At 36.2% G+C, this 19,007-nt stretch overlaps 1 protein-coding gene across 2 annotated transcripts in view; it reads right to left on the bottom strand.

The window, feature by feature from the left end:
- Gucy1a2 (guanylate cyclase 1 soluble subunit alpha 2) overlaps positions 1 to 19,007 on the bottom strand; it is a 321,255-nt gene that overhangs the window by 112,170 nt on the left and 190,078 nt on the right. For both annotated transcript variants that reach the window (XM_051155869.1, XM_051155868.1), the window contains exon 6: positions 8,483 to 8,626. In XM_051155869.1, coding sequence (XP_051011826.1) covers positions 8,483 to 8,626 — 144 coding nt within the window. The remainder of the gene's footprint in view (positions 1 to 8,482; positions 8,627 to 19,007) is intronic.

The following is a 19,007-nucleotide window of genomic DNA, read 5'->3' as shown; positions in this document are numbered from 1 at the left end:
GAAGATATCAGACTCCAAGACCCAGAAACTATTCTCAACAAAATCATAGAAGAAAATTTCTCCAATCTAAAGAAAGAGATGCCTATAAACATACAAGAGGCCTACAGAACACCAAATAGAATTGACCAGAAAAGAAAAACTGCCCGCCACATAATAATCAAAACACAAAACATGCAGAACAAAGAAAAAATATTAAAAGCTGCAAGAGAAAAGGGCCAAATAACATTTAATGGTAAACCTATCAGAATTGCACCCGACTTCTCAGCAGAGACCATAAAAGCCAGAAGGGCCTGGATAGAGATCCTGCAAACCCTAAGAGACCACAGATGCCAGGCCAGACTACTTTACCCAGCAAAATTATCAATAACCATTGATGGAGAAAACAAAATATTCCATGATAAAAACAAATTCAAACAGCTATCCACAAATCCAGCTTTACAGAAAGTACTAGAAGGAAAACTCCATCCCAAAGGGTCAAGCTACAACCAAAACTACACAGGAAATAGATAACTATCCCATGGCAAAAACACAACTACACAAAAGCTCGACTGGAAACAACATCAAAATTAAGACTCTTAACAGTCACTGGTCATTAATATCTCTCAACATCAATGGCCTCAATTCCCCAATAAAAAGACACAAACTAACTGAATGGGTGCATAAACAAGATCCAACATTCTTCTGCATTCAAGAAACACATCTCACCCATAATGATAGGCATTACCTCAGAATAAAAGGTTGGAAAAAAATATTCCAAGCAAATGGTCACAAGAAGCAAGCTGAGGTAGCCATTTTAATATCGAACAAAATAGACTTTCAACCAAAATTAATCAAAAGGGATGAGAAAGGACACTTCATACTCTTCAAAGGTAAAGTCAACCAAGATGACATCAAAATTCTGAACATCTATGCTCCCAATACCCCAATACGAGGGCACCCAAATTTGTAAAAGATCTGCCAAAAAGGCTTAAACCACACATCGATCCCCACACAATAATAGTGGGAGACTTCAACACCCACTTTCACTGAAGGGTAAGTCATTGAAACAGAAACTAAGCCGAGAAATGACATCATTAACCAATGCCATGGGTCAAATGGATCTAACAGATATCTATAGAACCTTTCATCCAAACCAGAAAGAATATACCTTCTTCTCTGCACCCCATGGAACCTTCTCCAAAATTGATCATATCGTAGGTCACAAAGCAAGCCTGAATAGATACAAGAGAATTGAGATAATACCTTGTATCCTATCAGATCACCATGCTCTTAGGCTGTAATTCAACAACAGAAATAACAAAAAGCCTACACATACGTTGAAACTAAACAACTCTCTGTTAATGACACCTGGGTCAGGAGAGAAATAAAGAAAGAAATCAGGGAGTTTCTGAAATTCAATGAAAATGAAGGAAAAATATACCCAAATTTGTAGGATACATTGAAAGCAGTGCGAAGAGGTAAATTCATAGCACTAAGTGCCTTTAAAAAGAAATGGAAACATCGCACAGAAGCATCTTAATGACACAACTGGAAGCCCTAGAAAAAAAAAAGAAGCAGAAACACCCAAGAGGAGTAGACGCCTGGAAATAATCAAACTCCCGGATGAAATTTACAAATCGGAAACTAAGAAACAGTCCAAAGAATCAACAAAACCAAGAGCTGGTTCTTTGAGAAAATCAACAAGATAGACAGACCGTTAGCCAAACTAACTAAAAGGAAGAGAAACAGTATTGCAATCAACAAAATCAGAAATGAAAAGGGAAGCATAACAACAGACACTGAAGAAATACAAAGAATGATAAGATCCTACTTTGAAGGCATATACACCACAAAATTTGAAAATATAAGGGAAATGGATGATTTTCTTGATCAATTTCACTTGCCAAAGTTGAGTGAAGAACCGATAAACAAGCTAAATAGTCCCATTTCCCCTACAGAAATAGAAGCAATCATTGATAGTCTCCCAACCAAAAAAAGCCCAGGGCAAGATGGTGTCAGTGCAGAATTCTACCAGACCTTCAAGGGCAAGCTAATACCGATACTATTCAAAATACTCCAAAAGATAGAAATGGATGCAACATTACCAAATTCATTCTATGAGGCCATAGTCTCATTGATACCTAAACCTCACAAAGACTCAACAAAGAAAGAGAATTTCAGACCAATTTCTCTTATGAACATAGATGCAAAAATACTAAATAAAATACTTGCAAAACGAATACAAGAACACATCAAAGATATCATTCATCATGACCAAGTAGGCTTCATTCCAGGCATGCAGGGATGTTTTAATATATGGAAATCCATCAATGTAATCCACCATATAAACATACTGAAAATAAAAAACCACATGATCATCTCTTCGGATGCAGAGAAAGCATTTGATAAAATCCAACACCCATTCATGTTTAAAGTTTTAGAGAGATCGGGGATACAAGGCACTTTCCTCAACATAATAAAGGCTATATACAGCAAGCCAAGCGCCAAAGTCAAAGTAAATGGTGAGATACTCAAGGATATTCCTCTAAAATCGAGAAGAAGGCAAGGCAGTCCACTCTCTCCATATCTCTTCAATATAGTACTCGAAGTTCTAGCCAGAGCAATAAGACAACAAAAGGAGATCAAGTGTATCCAAATGGGAAAGAAGGAAGTCAAATTATCCATATTGGCAGATGATATGATAATGTACATAAGTGACCCTCAAAATTCCACCAGAGAACTCCTTCAGCTGATAAACACCTTGAACAAATTAGCTGGATACAAAATTAACTCAGAAAATCTGTAGCCTTCCTATACACAAATGACAAGCTTGCAGAGGAAGAAATTAGGAAAACAACACCCTTCACATCAACCACAAGCAATATAAAATATCTAAGAGTTACTATAACAAAGCAAGTGAAGGACTTGTTTGAAAAAAAATTTCCAAATTCTGAAGAAAGAGATTGAAGATGACCTGAGAAGATGGAATGATCTACCTGAGAAGATGGAATGATCTTCCTTGCTCATGGGTCAGGAGATTTAGCACAGTAAAAATGGCCATCCTACCAAAAGCAATCTACAGATTCAATGCAATCCCTATCAAAATACCTACACAATTTTTTAAAGACATTGAAAGTTCAATTCTGGACTTCATATGGAAAAACAAAATTCCCAGAATATAGAAAACAATCTTGTACAATAAAAGGTGCTCCAGAGGAATCTCTATACCTGATCTCAAACTGTACTATAAAGCAATAGTAATTAAAACAACATGGTACTGGCACAGCAACAGGCCGGTTGATCAGTGGAATCAAATCGAAGACCCAGATATGAATCCACACACACATGGTCACTTGATTTTTGACAAAGAAGCCAAATCCATTCATGGAAAAAGGATAGCATCTGCAACAAATGGTGCTGGTCTACTGGAGGTCAATATGTAAAAAAAAATGCAACTGGATCCATATTTGTCACCTTGCACAAAACTCAAATCCAAGTGGATTAAAGACCTCAACATAAAACCAGAGATACTAAGTCACTTAGAAGAAGAAGTGGGGAAGACCCTGGAACATATTGGCACAGGAGACAACTTCCGGAACAGAACACCAACACCCCAGGCCTTAAAGATCATCCATTAATAAATGGGACCTCATGAGACTGAGAAGCTTCTGTAAGGCAGGAGACATTGTCAAGAGAACAAAGGGGCAGCCTACAGACTCGGAAAAGATCTTCACCAACCCTACATCTGACAAAGGTCTAATATCCAAAATATATAAAGAACTCAAGAAATTAAACACCACCAAACCAAATAACCCAATTGAGAAATGGGGCTTGGAACTAAACAGAAAATTCTCAACAGAGGAATATCAAATGGCTGAGAAACAGTTAAAGAAATGCTCAACCTCCTTAGTCATCAGGGAGATGCAAATCAAAACAACTCTGAGATGCCATCTTACACCCATCAGAATGGCTAAGATCAAAAATTCAAGCGACACCACATGCTGGCGAGGATGTGGGGAGAGAGGAACACTCCTTCATTGCTGATGGTAATGCAAACTAGTACAGCCACTTTGGAAATCTATCTGGTGCTATATCAGAAAAATGGGAATAAGACTTCCTCAATACCTAGCTATTCCAGTCCTTGGAATATACCCAGAAGATTCTCCAGCATACAAGAAGAAAATTTGCTCAACCATTCTCATAGCAGCCTTATTTATAATAGCCAGAACATGGCTTTAAACAATTGTGTAGGTATTTTGATAGGGATTGCATTGAATCTGTAGATTGCTTTTGGTAGAATGGCCATTTTTACTATGTTAATTCTCCCGATCTGTGAGCAAAGAAGATCATTCCATCTTCTCAGGTCATTTTCAATCTCTTTCTTCAGAGTTTTGAAATTTTTTTCAAAAAAGTCCTTCACTTGCTTTGTTAGAGTAGCTCCTAGATATTTTATATTGCTTGTGGCTAATGTGAAGGGTGTCGTTTTCCTAATTTCTTCCTCTGCAAGCTTGTCATTTGTGTATAGGAAGGCTACAGACTTTTTTGAGTTAATTTTGTATCCAGCTAATTTGCTGAAGGTGTTTATCAGCTGTAGGAGTTCTCTGGTGGAATTTTGAGGGTCACTTATGTACACCAGGCGGTAAACTTTAAACCCCTATGAAGATCTAGCCAATGGTCAGAACATTCTCCACAGTTGAGTGAAGAGTGGGATATGACTTTCTCATGTACTCTGGTGCCTCATTGTTGACCATGTCCCCTGGAGGGGGAGACCTGGTGGCACTCAGAGGAAGGACAGCGGTTTACCAAGAAGAGACTTGATACCCTATGAGCATATGCAGGGGGAGGTAATCCCCCTCAGGAACAGTCATAGGGAGGGGAATAAGGGGAAAATGGGAGGGAGGGAAGAATGGGAGGATATAAGGGGTGGGATAACCATTGAGATGTAACAAGAATAAATTAATAATAAAAAAAATCCAAAAAATATGCTTATAATTAAGGACATACAATGTGTGTCTTTCTGTGTCTGGGATATCTCATTCAGAACACTGAAAAAAATGAGGATGGAGATCACACCTGGGGAGAGTGGGGGTGTGAGGAGAGAGGGCCTGCAGAGAGAAGAGCCACCAGTTAAAGAAGTATCTATGACAAGCTGGAGACCTAGGACTGGTTAGGCTCCTGGAAAGATATGGGGGTGACTCTAGATGAGATTCCTCCTAACAAGAGTCATGGAGACTAAAGAAGACATCCTCTAGCTAGACAGAAATCCTAGTGGAAGGAGGGGAACATCAACATACCCACAAAATCTTCAACTCAAAATTTATCCTGTCTACAAGATATGCAAGGATAAATATATTGGTGAGATTGAGGAAATTTGTATTCAATATTTGGCCCAACCAGAGACACACGCCATGGGAGAAAGCCAACCCCTGACACTATTAACAATACTCTATTATGCTTACAGATGGGAGCCTCTGAAGGGTACACCCAGAAGCAAGTCAAACATTGGGCAAAGTGTAGGGAGTCTTGTAGAAAAGTAAAGGGATGCATAGAAGGAACTGGAGGTGACAGGAGTGCCACAGTAAGACCAACAGAGCCAACTAACCAGGGCCCAGAGGGGCTTGCCCAGAAAGTACCAACCATGACCATACATAAGCTGGACCTAGACCCCCTACACAGATGTAGCAATTGGGCTGTGTAGGCTTTATGTGGGTCCTCTAGTATTGAGACTGGGGCCTCTCCCTGACATGGATTCTATTCACAGCTTTTGATCGCTTCCTTCTGGTGGAACTGCCTTCCCAGGCCACAGGGGAAGAGGATAAATTAAGTTTTGATAGGGCTTGATGATATATCATAGGTAGAAAGGAGAGCTCCCCTTTTCTGAAGAATAGGATAGGGGGCATAAGGAAGAGGTAAGGAGGGTGGGACTAGGAAAAGAGCAGGGATGGGGGCTACAACCAGGATACAAAGTGAATAAATAAGTAGATCTAAAGAAAGAAGAATTCTGACTGTCAATCAGTCAGGCTTGAAAACTCCCAATCCTCATAAACAACTCATTTACCCATTGCTGCTATTACATCCACCCTCATACATGCCCTAACCTCACATAGGACTTGACCCTGGTAAAGCAACATCAATTTTTAGGATGTCTCACTGTTTTGACATCCATTCACATTGATGTAACTAGAAAATGTCATTAATTTTCCCAATTGTATGGTATGCTAAGGTATCTCATTATTTATGCATTCAAAGTTTACAGATAATTTTGATATTTCCCAATTGAACCAATTAGGAAAAATTTTACTTTGAATAATCCTGTTTGTGATTTCTGCCACAGGCCGCCACAAGTACCTCCCTAGGACAAACTTCTAGGAGAAGAGTTGCTGAGTTATACAGCATGCATAAATTAAATTTTCCTATTTCCAAGTGCATTGTACCAGTAATTCTACCCAGCCATTGTCATTCAGAATGCTGCTTTGGGATCCTCTCCACAGGGACACTGCCAGAGGGTGAAAGGTGAACCGAGCTGGCTTACAAAGAACTGGACTTGTTACTACTTATGTGATCTTAATTATTGGTAAGGTTACTAAAACTAGTTTATTAGTTATATATGCTTTTAAACACTCAGGAGACTTTGAAGTCATTCTTTATTCTTCAGTGAAGAGTAAAAATGAAAAGCTTTAACTTCATTATAGCAAAATTTTTATAACTTTACTTTTATGATGACCATTTTTTTTATTTATTTAAGTATGTATCTTTTCCCCCTTTATGCTTTTATACTATAGTGTTGTCAATTGTTGTTGTTGTTAACATTGAATTGATATATATACAAATCAATTTCAGATTTATTTTCCCCACATGTGTTGACAACTGTCCCCATTCATTCAATAATTCATATTTAAACCTATTGACCAGTGTCTCCTTTAGAGTCAAATATTCTTCTCCTCTGAATCACTTGAGTCTCATTTAGAGGTATTTTATTCCTTTGTGTTATTTTTTCTAGAATCCTTTAGAATTTACCTGTCTCACAGCTGGCTAGTGTTTTTTAATAGTCCTACTAAACAGTTCCCTCCTTTTTTGTACTCCTGTGTATCTCAGGTCAAATACAATTGAACACAGATGCGTGACCTGATAATCTTCACTGCATTATTTATATATTTTGCACTTCACACTCCATTGCTCTTATTTTCATCACTTCTGATTAGCCGATATCATAACTACCAATTTTCTTCAGTACTAATTTTTAGCCTACTTACTCTGTTTCATTGTATATAACAGGCTTCTAAGCTCCCTCAACCAGGCTCTCTTCATTTTCAATACCATATGTTGATGAACAAAAACATCTCTAAACATCTCTGGATCCTTTTCAAATCTTTTTCTTTTTCACATTTTCCAGCTTCATTTATTTAACTATATTAAATCATGTCAGTTTAATTCTTTCTGATAATTTTGATATATAATAATTCCATTACTGTTTTTGACCCCTTTGTACTTTCTTTATGTTATTATGGGAGATATTTCTCTCTCCTCTCTCTCTTCCTCTGTTCCTCTTTTCCTCTATGTATGTACGTATGTGCATGTATGCATGAATGTATCTATCTATCATCTATCTATCCTCTCTCTTCCTCCTTCCCTCCTCTTCCTTTTTCCCTTATCTCTACTCTCTCCTTGTCTGTTTGACAAGGATTTGTAGTAATAGAAATTCTGGTATTATTCTTTGGACATTGGCAGAAACACAATTACATTAACTCAATCATTCTTAGAGACAGATTGTAAATTGCAGACAGCCATTCATTTGTATAAGACAATAATACTACTATAAAATTACAGTAACCAGGTGGTATGTCTGCTGCTGTATTTAAAGTTCTTTGCTAAGTCTCTTTAAGAAGCAAAATTTGGTGGTGTTTAATTTCTAAGAAGAGACTTGATACACTATGAGAATGTATAGGGGGACGTAATCCCCCTCTGGAACATTCATAGGGGAGGGGAATAATGGGAAAATGGAGGGGGGAGGAATGGGAGGATACAAGGAATGGGATAAACATTGAGATGTAACAAGAATAAATTAATAAAAAAATAAAAAATAAAATAAAATAAAACAGAAGCAAAATTTACAACACACACACACACACACACACACACACACACACACACACACACACAAATCACAAAACTCTAAGTTCTAGACTCTCATGAAGCACACTGGACTCTTTGATTTTCCCCATGAGTTTAATTTGAATATAGAAGCTTATCCCCTGACATTACGGTCTTTTCCTTGGTCAAGTCCTTTCATTCTTTCCTCACTTCATGGTAATTTGTCTTCCATACAGCTTTCCTATTTGGACCGCAGTGGCCCTATGAGTTTGCACTAGTCATTCTCTGTCTTGCTAGATTCATCAACTATAATAAGCATAATTCAAGAAACTTTCTGAATACTAATAGCTCCTCTCAGCTAAAAGTTCATTAAAATGTTTGTCTGTTTTTCATATCAGTTTGTTCAGGTTACCTGAATGGGTCTTCCATCAGGAGTCAGAACCTCTTCTGAAAGCTCCATCATCTTTAAAGCCATCAGGGCAATGGGCTTTGCATGGCATAAGCTTTTTCTATGCAGCCCTGCTGCAACACAGTATGCATCCCCAATTGTTTCCACCTGCAGTAATCAGATAAATCAAATGCAGACATATAATAGTGAGTCAGAGGTGAAATGATTAGCTATCTGCAGTCATAAATGGTGCTGAAAAACATGTCAAAAAACATCAATAAATTAAGCAATTAGACAACTGAGTACAATCACAGTAGAGTTTACAAATATCTAGAATCAAATACTGACATCTCAATTCAGCCTCTTACAAGAGGCATCATTACATCTCCTTCAAACTTTGATAGTCCTTTGGAAAGCTTTTGTTTCTTATCTTCAATTTTCCTACCTTCCCAATTACCCCAGACTTCTACATTGTATGCATCTTTCATTTGATGTCGTGTCTTATTTCTCTTATTCTTAATTATAACACTAAAATTATTAAGTTCATACTTCTTGCCATTAATCATTCTATGCACTTTATATACAATATCTAATACTAAGTGAAATGAACTGAAATAAAAACTCATTACATTTGATTTTTAAAATATGAAATAGGAAGGTAAAAAACAGACACAAATATGCCAGAACATAAAAAATAATCATGTCTTATTAGGGTACTCTTCTGACCCTAATCTAACTCCATTGTCATGACTCCCTCTAAAAAATTTCATTATATTTTATTTTAAAAATACTAAATAGGAAAGTAAAAAACGGCCACAAGCATGCAAGAACATAAAAAATAATCAGGTCTTATTAGTGTACTCTTCTGGCTCTAATCTAATTCTATTGTCATGATTCACTCTAATTGGTCATTGCTGTTAAATTATTTAAAATATTTATCTTATATTAAGTGCTCCAGATTTTCAAAGCATTGTTGTAAAATCATCAATAGTTCTTTCTAATAGAGTTAGATGTAGACTCCTATGTCCAGCTTTGAATGGGGTGTAGAGATCCAAACTTTGGTCTTAGAACAGCGAGTACAGGAACCCAATTAGCTAGCTTCATAGTCCTTAGTCCCTTTATTTTAGACATTTTTAAATTTCGGAAGGCAGCTGGCTTTGTATTTTGAAATTAATTTGTGATTTTTTTTCAGGAATAAAAATTAAAAGGGAATAATTTATTAGAATGGATTGAATAACTTTGCAGCCATTTTGAACATACAACTTCTTGATTGCCCACTTCTTAGAATTTCAGCCATCATCACCTTGATTAGTATTTCCAGCAAATTTCCAGGAAAAATGGGCTTGTAGCACAAGACTTTATTACCAATAGAGAGGGTTTGGGGAATAGCTCAGTTGGTAAAGTGCATAAGAAGTTGAGAACTCCCAAGAACCCCAATAAAAAGCCAGGTGTGTTGCTGGGGGTGGAGAGATATGTAAATATTTGAGCCTTGATGGAGAGCTAGCAGGTTAATTTTATGATCTACCAGGATAATTAGAGATCTTTTCTGAAAGATACAAGTTTTAACATTCCTGAGTACTAGTACCTGAGACTCATATGTGTCTACATGCACCTGGTCACATGTTTATATACATACAATCATGTTCACACAGTCACACACAGAAAAAGCATGATAAAGATTAATTATATAAGGCATTTTTGCTTTAGAAGAAAATGTAATGAGGTGAACTAATGGTCCTAATTGATAAGTTATATAAATACACTATAGAATAAATACAGAGTGAAATAAATTTATATCGAGTATACATATGTGTTCATTTTATTCATGTTAAGATATTCACAAGATATGTAAATATTTCAAATCATTTGGTTTCCAAATACCAGAAGTTACAAAATTTATCATCAATAACAAGATCAAGAACTGGGTAAAATCCCACGACACCAGGACTGGAGATCTTTCTCAGTAGTTAAGAGCACTGGCTACTCTTCCACAGGAATCAGATTTAAAGCCAAGCATGCATGATTCACAGCCAGCAATGACACCAGTTCTAGCGGATATGAGCTGCTGGTTTGGTTTCTGATGGCACTACATGCCACTGCATGCAAAACTTGTATACACATAAATATTTAACAGACAAAAATAAAATTTAAAGCATTGGAAGCAAGTGACATATATTAATAAATGGAACTCTGAAAATTATTTATAAACACCCACCACATGGTGATAGAGGCAGTGGGAGCACTAAATGCTGTTTATGGAATGTGTCCCTAAACCTAAACCAACAATTATTTCTCATCCATGTTTACTGATTCATTCAGGTCGAACATTGGGTGGAGAAGAGAATTCCATGCCACTTCTTACCTTCCAGAGTCAAGGCTAATAAAACTTCCACTCCTACAAACATTCACCAGTTGTGACAAGTGAAACTTCTAAGGAATCACTTAGTAAAGCAATTCAGTTGGGACCAAGTTATCATGAAGAATATAGAAAACCACAAACTATCTTGTGAACAGAATAAATAGATATATTTGGTGACTAGAATTCATGATGTTTAAAGCATGAAAGGAACATAGCTGTGTGATGTTTTGTTTTGTTTTGATTTCTTTTCCAGACACATTCAGCATTTAATCTGAAAATATAGATTAACATCAAGCACTGTGTAATGGGACTTTCCATGAAAGCTTGATTTTTCTCTTCTTCATTCATTGGAAACAACTTACTGCACATTTAATAGAAATATAAATATGTGTGGACATTTTTTAATACTCTTGAGAATAACTAGTTGGCACAACTAGTTAGATATAGATGTGAATACATCCATCATGTATCAACTCCAAATACTTTTGGTGCTATTTATTTAAACAAAACTTAAATGAAACAAGCAAACATTGAGAGAGATGACTAAGTAACTGTTCAAAAGTTGTCTGTGTTTTGAATTCCTTTAGAATTGCTTCTGTAATTTTTACATAGTTTTAAATGAAACAGATACCATCAGGTTTTCCAACTTGCTTTAGAATAACAACACATAAGAATAAAGATGGCTAAATGAATCAGGAAGGTGAAGAGTTACACTTAGAAAAACACTAAAAAACTATCTTTATATGAATATGTAATAGGAGAAAAATAAGGTCAGTGCAGCGTGTAACTTCTGTCCAACATCATGCCATAATTACATTTTTATCAAGCTATGAAGAATTCACTTATCTTCAAACATCTCTCCTTTACATTTTATAATAAAAATTATTGACATCCTGCTATAATGTGGCATACATACAATTTTGAGAACTGTAAGTCCACTTCTTTTACTTTAATATCATTTAGAAGAGTTATTTATATCCTACATCACTTCCATTGATTGATAATTTATTTGTCTTACTCAAGTTAATGCTTAAAGGAGGTAAAATGAGTAAGTTTCTTGTATCCACTTGCTATTGAAAGTTTACTTTCACGATCATGTAAACCATGAGTGAATGTGTGTGTGTGTGTGTGTGTGTGTGTGTGTGTGTGTGTGTGTGCATGCACTTGCATTTAGACTCCACATATACTGGATGTTGATTTAATCACATATCCTTGTCCATTACCTTAGTATCAGGTTGCCTAATAATTATCCATAAATACTTCCATGCACTCATTTCCCACACTGACTGGACATTACTGTTTAATATTACCAAAGCAAGTGTTTCAAATTTAAAATTCAGGACTATATTTAACAATTGTTGAGCTTTTATTAAGGTCCAGTTAGCTATATTTTCACAAGTTGCAAGGCATTTTCTTAATGATTTATCAAACACGATATGAGTTAAAATTTTACAGTATTCCCCCATCGGTTCACGTTACCTAAAGAAGAAGGACACTCCTATAAAAAGCCCCTCCTGAGCTCTGCTTCTGAAATAAACTTTTCCAGAATCACACATTACAACTTCTAGGTCAAATATATCCATAAGCAGAAGAACACAGAGAGAGGGGGCGGTGAGGGGGAAGGGGGGAGGGAGAGGGAGAGACAGAATCAGGCACACAGCTGTATGTGTTGCATGCATGGGTATGCACACACAGACACACACACACACACACACACACACACACACACACACACACACACACAAGCACAAGCACATGCAGAGACTTACACATGCATACTAACACCCCAAGTGGTAAGAATGCTGTGGCACAGAACACAGTCAACCATCCTAAGTTTATTGAATTCCATTGAATACTTGCAAGTAAATTACACAAAATGATTCACTGATTTGAAAGGAAGCAATTTTAACTCAGGACTGATTGATAGGGCTTCCTGAAAAACATGCTTTCACTTCTTTAAAACAATAAATTTTTTTTTTTTTTTTTTTTTTTTTTTTTTTTTGGTTTTTCCGAGACAGGGTTTCTCTGTGTAGCCTTGGCCATCCTGGACTCACTTTGCAGACCAGGCTGGCCTCGAACTCACAGTGATCCACCTGCCTCTGCCTCCCGAGTGCTGGGATTAAAGGCGTGCGCCACCACGTCCGGCTCTAAAACAATAAATTTAATTATACTCATTTTGGAGATGTTTCTGATCCAAATGCTGCCTTTAAGCGCATCTTTACAGTGCTCAGTGGATACAGCATCCTAAAGAAGGTCATGGATATAAATAGGACAGCAATTTGGCCTAGGAACTATTCCCAAATGCTCTTCACAGATTCCAAATCACTGCCTGTCACAAAGAGAACTCGTTTTGTGATAAGCTTTCAGTAAGTATATCTAACACCTAGATCTATCCAAGGAATATAAGTCATGTTAAATATATTGATGCCAGAGCCCAGATCACTAATTACAAAGATTATTGAACATTAAACCATGTTAGAGAAGAAAAATATACAGGAATATCCAATGAAATTTTGTTTTAAATCCTTAAGATAATTATGGGAGATTTTCAACAACTGGATGCCAATTTTCCAAACTCAGTGACCACTATCATTCTAATTTACCACATGTTCCTATCAAAATCAATAGCACAGTGTTCTTTGCAAACCTTCTCTATCTTCTACCACTGTGTCTGCACTAAAAATATTGTTCTGTCTGGAGTTTATCCACTCATTATGTACAAAATAAATCTCAAGTGTCTATTATTGGGCCAGTGAGATCGCTCAGTGGATAAAACACATGCACACAAACTAATGACCTAAGTTCAATATCTGGGTCCTATAGATACCCCTATACTGTTTTCTGACTTCCACAAATAAACCATACAGACATATAATAGTATGCTGTTTTAACAGAAAACTGTCTATTATTTTTAGAAATTTCTGATTAATACAATTTTAAGCATATCCCCAGAGAATTTTAAATGCCTGTCATATTTTCCATAAATACTTAAGGTGCTATGTGACATGAATATATTGTGGCCCAATTAATAAATCAAGTGAAACTATTAAGAACCGGTCTTTTAAGAAGATAATAGAATACTCTTAAAGCTTAATGTTTATTAGGTAATATGGGGTTATCACTTCTGATTAAGAATAGGCACAGATAATGAGTTTTTTTTTGTTTTTGTTTTGTTTTGTTTTGTTTTTTGGCACCTTTGCAAGCGTCAAGTCTATCAGATGCTTCTAAGTCCATCTTTTACACTATAGGTTTTATGCAGTTATAAACAATTCTTTATGAAGATATTAGCTTTGTTTCTTTTATATTAATAATGAACTATGTTTTTGGTTGGTTTTAATAGCAGTCCTGTGTACTTAACTGTTGTTCTGTCAAGACTGATAAATTATTTTATAGGTAGCACAATGACTTATCTTCATTTAGGAAAGAAAATTTGTTCTTATTTTCTTCCTAGGTATATAAAAAAAAACTTTTGTTGAAAATAGATTATTCTCTTATATAATAATCCTAACCACAGTTTTCCCACCCTCCAGTCCTCCCAGTTGCCTCCCAACTTTCTCTCTACCTCAAATCTACCCTCTCCCTATATCCTCTTCTGAAAAGAGCAGACCTCTAAGAGATTTAACCAAACAATACAAAACAAGATAAAATAAGAAAAGGCAAAAACCTCCATATGGAGGCTGGGCAAGGAAACCTAAAAAAGTCACAAGCAAAAGAATCAAGCATATCCCTTCTCCCACTTGGAAGAGTTCCACATTATAATATAGTACTTAGAATTATGATATACATACATATACATATATTAATATACACATAAATATATATTTGTCATGAAGTAAAACAATATCGGCTGTGTTGTGAAATGTATGAATGTGAAATGTGATCTCTAGGCCCAGTTATGAACACTTGATCCACAGATGTTGGCACTTTGGGGGAAGGATATAAATATTTATACAGTGGTTTATTGCTTCAGTAATGACAATACTGTGGGTGGCCCTTGAGGCTTTAGAGTCTGACCCTACTTCCTATTCTTTTTCTCAGATTTTTAATTGCCTAAGTAAAATGATCTGCTGGTTTTATGTTTCTGTTCCCATACCTTCCTTGCTATGATGGGTATGTCTTCTTTAACTATAAGCCAAAACAAACTCTTTCTTCCTTGTGCTGATTTCGTCAAATATTTCATTGCAACAATATAAAAGAAATACAAAAGATGGTATGTAAGTTACTTTTCCAAAAATAGTTGCTTTATATACTTCTAAAAGAAATCTTACCTAGTCAACTCTAATTGGCCATGAAGGATGCCTAAACAATGTAGGGACATGACTTAGCTGTTTGCATAATGTGGCACAGAAATGCTTTTATTATTAAATAGAGAATGCTAACACATTCTCCATACTCCTGAAATTGACTTGCTGAACATCATTTATTCATCCAAGGTCTGCTATCACTGTCTCTCATCTGAGTCATGTAAATATGGTCAGTATGGTCTATACTTATCGACTGTTCACTCTTTGTCCATATCCTACCCTACATTTAACGTTCTCTCTAATGAAACAATTCTATTTGTCTCTTTTCAAAATTCTTCAAGTACATACCCTCATTCATAAAATCAAATGGAAATCTTTAAGATGATTAAGATTTCCATTACTGTAACAATGCTTTCTTTTGGATCTATATCTCACCCTACTAGGTTCCATTACTCCTTGTAATTTTCAGGTTCAGAACTTAATACTGCTGCTTAGAATCCTATGTTTCCACCACTCCTCTACCCTCTTAATGTCTACTAAAGCTTTTGGTCTTCTTTATCTCTAGTCTATGTGTTCATTAGAGGCATAATACCAGTGAGACAAAATCTCCTTGCTAATTTTTAGGGCCCTGTGGAACTTCAAATTTGAGAAAATAATTCATCTAGCAATATAGATATCAGAACAGAATGTTTTTTAATTCCACATCACCTCCAAACACACATAAATTAGCTCTCTTTCTACTCATAAAACAATGCTCAAATTACATTTGTTACCATTGATGGGCATCTGCTTTCATATATAAAGAAATATCCAGAAACTAGTCTAACTTGCTGGTGAGAAACTTCTGTTCCCTGTGCAATCACATAGTAACAAGTGTAAATGGCAGTATTGAATGAGATTACTGGAAAAATGAGAAAAATCTATATTATTTTAGTGTTCAGTTTTTAGAAGTTACTCTACTGACAACAAAAGCACAAAATATATCACTCCTGGGATACTATAAGCCAGTTATTCTTTGTTAAGTATGCCTGTTATTTCATTTAAAGAAGAAACATATGTATATATCTATACATATTTATAAATTTTCAGAAGGAACTTAAGTAATTTAAAAAGCTCTCTATTTTATTAGGAACAAAGAGGAAAGGAAATATTTTATTCATGATGTGAAATCTGGTTCTAGATTAATCAATAAACTATTTATTAATTTTTTCTTTTTTTATATAAGAAATTTATTCAAATTACATCTCAATTGTTATCCCCTCACTTGTATCTTCCCATCTCCTCTTTTATCCTATTCCCTTCTGCTGGGTCTGTGACAGAAGGGGACCTCCTCCTCCACCATTTAATCACATCCTATCAGATCTCATCCTAGTAGCATGCTTACCCTTCCTCTGAGTGCCACCAGGCCCCACTACCAAGGGGAAGTGGTCAAATAGGGAACATGAGAGCTCATGCCAGAGTCAGTTGCCACTCTCTGTTAGGAATGCGCTGAGCATTGGCTAGATCTGAACAGGGATACTAGGTTTACTGTATGCATTGTCCTTGGTTGGTATAGTAGTTGGAATAGACCGCCTTGGGTGTAAATCCGATAGCTTAGATGGTCTTCTTGTAGGTTTCTAGGACCCTCTGGATCCTTCTATTTCCCCATTCTCCCTTACCTCTCTTACCTGGAGTCTCAATAGAAAGTCACAGCATCTATCCCAGTCTCCTGCTCAGTGAAGATTTCAAGGGACATGCCTGTTGGGTAACTGTCCAATTATAAGTGAGTATGTGTCACATGTGTCTTTCTGGGTCTGGGTTAACTCACTCGGGGTGATCATTTCTAGTTCCATCCATTTGCTGGCAAATTTCAAGATTTCCTTGTTTTTAATAGCTGAGTAGCATTCCATAGTGTAAATGTACCACAGGTTTTTTTTTTATCCATTTTTTGACTGAGGGACATCTAGGTTGTTTTCAGACTCTGGCTATTACAAATAAGGCTGCTAAGAACATTGTTGAGCGAATGTCCTTATTGTGTGGTGGAGCATCTTTCAGGTATATTCCAATGAGTGGAATAGCTGGGTATTGAGAAGGCCTATTCCCAATTATCTGAGAAAGTACCATGTTGATTTCCAAACTGGTTGTACAAGTTTGCCTTCACACAAGCAATGAAGAAGTGTTCTCCTTTCTCCACAACCTCAACAACATGTACTGTCACTTGAGTTTTTAATGTTACCCATTCTGATGGGTGTAAGATGGAATCTCAGAGTCATTCTGATTTGCTTCTCTAATGACTAAGAATGTTGAACATTTATTAAAATGTTTCTCAGCCATTCAATATTCCTCTGTTGAGAATTTCCTGTTTAGCTCTGAACCACATTTCTTAATTGGGTTATTTGGTTTGGTGGTTTTGGACATTAGCATTTGTCAGATGTAGGGTTGGTGAAGATCTTTATCCAAACTGTATGCTGTCACTTTGTTCTGTTGACAGTGTCCTTGGCCTTATGGAAGTTTCTCAGCCTTATGAGGTCCCATGTAATAATTGTTGATCTTAGAGCCTGGTCTGTTGGTGTTCTGTTCAGGAAGGTATCTCCTGTGCCAATTAGGTCAAGGTTCTTCCCCAATTTTTCTTCTAACAGATTTTGTGTATCTGGTTTTTGTTGAGGTCTTAAATCCACTTAGACTTGAGTTCTTTGTATGATGATGAATAAGTGCCTACTTGCATTTCTCTAGATATAGACATCCAGTTAGACTAGAACCAATTGTTGAAGATGCTATCCTTTTTCCATTGTATAGATTTGGATTCTTTTTCAAAAATCAAGTGTCCATGTGTGTGTGGATTTATTTCTGGGTCTTTGATTCAATTCGATTGCTCAACCAGCCTATTGCTATGCCACTACCATGCTGCTTTAATTACTGTTGCTCTATAGTATAGCTTGAGATCAGGAATGGAGATTCCTCTGCGATATTCTATTATACAGGATTGTTTTAGCTATTCTGGCTTTTCTGTTTTTTTTCATATGAAGTTGAGAATTAATTTTTCAGTGTCTTTAAAAATTGTGTAGGTATTTTGATAGAGATTGCATTGAATCTGTTCATTGCTTTTGGTAAGATGGAAATTTTTACTATGTTAATTCTTATAATCCATTAACAAGGGTGATCTCCATCTTTTGATATCATCTTCATTTTCCTTCTTCAGAGACTTGAAGTTTTTTTCATACAAGTCTTTCACTTGCTTAGATAGAGTTACACATGGATACTTTATATTACTTTTGGATTCAGAAAGGGTGTAATTTCCCTAATTTCTTTCTTAGTAGAATTGTCATTTGTATACAGGAAGGCTACTGACCTTTTATATCCAGCCATTTTGCTGGGCTTATTTATCAGCTGTAGGAGTTCTCTGGTGACGTTTTGGGGGTCACTCATGTACTCTATCATATCTTCTGCAAATAGGGATAATTTGACTTCCTCCTTTTCTATGTGGATCCCATTGATCTCCTTTTGTTGTCTTATTGCTTGTATCCTTGATCCCTCCAAGACTTTAAACATGAATGATGTTGGATTTTGTTAAATGGTTTTTAGCATCTAAGGAGATAATCATGTGTCTTTTTTTCTTTCAGTTTATTTATATGGTGTATTACATTGAAGGATTTCAGTATATTGAACCATTCCTGCATGCCTGGGATGAAGTGTACTTGGTCATGGTGAATGACAACTTTGCTGTGTTCCTGGATTCGGTTTGTGAGTATTATATTGAATATTTTTGCATCGATGTTAATAAGAGAAATTGGTCTGAAATTCTTTGTTTGTTGGGTGTGGGAAGGACTCTAAACTTTGTCACAGGTAAAAACAATCTTGGAAGGCTTTACCCTTGAACACACCATGGAAACTTCATGAAATAGACTGGGTGGAGCCATCCTGGGCCTAAAATTCAGGAAATGGACCTGGGGACTCCAACTAGACTATT

This window comes from Acomys russatus, chromosome 14 (assembly GCF_903995435.1).
Source record: "Acomys russatus chromosome 14, mAcoRus1.1, whole genome shotgun sequence".
Classification (NCBI taxonomy): Eukaryota; Metazoa; Chordata; class Mammalia; order Rodentia; family Muridae; genus Acomys; species Acomys russatus.
Note: the sequence above shows the minus strand (reverse complement) of the source record. Positions and strands in the feature narration are given on the sequence as shown.